Source organism: Trichechus manatus, unplaced genomic scaffold (assembly GCF_000243295.1).
Source record: "Trichechus manatus latirostris isolate Lorelei unplaced genomic scaffold, TriManLat1.0 scaffold00025, whole genome shotgun sequence".
NCBI classification, from domain to species: domain Eukaryota; kingdom Metazoa; phylum Chordata; class Mammalia; order Sirenia; family Trichechidae; genus Trichechus; species Trichechus manatus.
In genome coordinates this window covers 19902261-19903839 of record NW_004443961.1, presented here as the reverse complement: position 1 = coordinate 19903839, position 1579 = coordinate 19902261, and the positions used below count along the sequence as shown (strand labels likewise).

The 1579-nt window shown below is 31.3% G+C and overlaps 1 protein-coding gene across 1 annotated transcript in view; it reads right to left on the bottom strand.

Annotated features, from left to right (window-relative positions):
- FOCAD (focadhesin) overlaps window positions 1-1579 on the bottom strand; it is a 303131-nt gene that overhangs the window by 213391 nt on the left and 88161 nt on the right. Inside the window, exon 8 of the mRNA XM_012554721.2 lies at window positions 487-574. Coding sequence (XP_012410175.2) covers window positions 487-574 — 88 coding nt within the window. The remainder of the gene's footprint in view (window positions 1-486; window positions 575-1579) is intronic.

The window sequence follows — 1579 nt, the reverse complement described above, 5'->3', positions numbered from 1 at the left end:
TTTCCAAGGAGCATCTGGTGGATTTGAACTGCCGACTTTTTGGTTAGCAGCTGAGCTCTTAACCACTATGCCACCAGGGCTCCAGTAAAGGTGTAGAGAGTTTTAAAAAGCAACTGAATGCTGAACACTTATTTTGTTTCAAAAGTTTTATGCTATTGTTTCTCAGATTTCTGTATAACTGTGAACAAGCTGATATGTACTTCAATATATTTACAAATGTTACTGCTAGATGATTTAGAGTATAACCTCCAAACGGACAGCTGCCAATACTTAGTAAATTGTGGGATATGGAACCTTGCACAAGGTAACACCTGGGTGGAAAAAGAAAAATAAAATCTACTTGATGATGATTACTTAGGAAAATTCTAGAAGAGAAACTCAAAATACCCAGTATTTCACATCACAATACGATATATAGTTCAAGTGACTCCTGACAACACTCATGTTATATTTACATTTTACTCTAGTGAGTGAATTTTTATTTACCTAGACTTAAGATCGGCCTCTGTTGACTTGCTGGAGTCTGCAGAAGAAGTAAAGCTATTCCACTTAAGACCAGTTCAACAGGAAAGTCCTAAAAGAAAAGAAAAAAAAAAAAGAGTTCCTGAAGAAGTTCCCAGAACCATGGCTTTATAACACATATCTAGAAGAGTATATTTAACATGAAAGATTGCAAACCTATTATACAAAATTATTTTTAGAGCAAGCCTGCTCTATTAAAGTAAAAACTGGTGAAAACCACAGCAGTCACATATAAATTCAAAATGTTATCATACCAACTAGGCAAAAAGCAATAGGTTTTAAACCAAAACAATTCAGAGAAAAAATTCATTATATGACAGATCGACAAGTCTTCAAAACAGTTAATCTGTGCAAATCACTGATAAGTACTTGAAATACTTAAGAATATTTTATTTCTGAAAAGTAGCTCAACTGTCAGCTTATCTAATGCAGACATCATTCATTTATATAACTTGGATAATGACTTACACAAAAATAAATGTTAATAAATCACATTATTAAAATAAAAGAAACATTAGCACCCAAGGAAGCTAATATTATTTTTAAATTACAGTAAACTATTAAGCATATTTAAATGTAGCAAAGTAATAACCATAGAAACTTAAAATCATTAACTTCACCAAGTATATAAATAAGATGAAAAAGAAAAGAAAGGGTATGTACATTAAGTTCTAATTAATAAAATGCAAGTAACATCAGATGTTGTTTGAGTTTTCTAAATAAAGAACACATAATATATTATGGAACTAAAGAAGAAAAGTCCAGCACACACTGCTATAATTACTTAATTCTTAAATTTTACAGAAGCACCTCCAGAGCAGAAGTACTTATTAATCATGAGGACAGAGAAAGGACAAAAAATAAAAAATGAAATCTGTGAGATAGAGCCATGTGTTAAAGAAACACTTGAGAGAAAACAATTTGGTCTGACACACTCAGAAATCATAATCTTGGGAGATGCTATCATCTCTGGCCCAAATTAATAAATACCCTATTCTTTATCACATTATTCAGTGTAAATCTCATTTTTAGCATTTGAAAAGTGAAAGTAGTCACA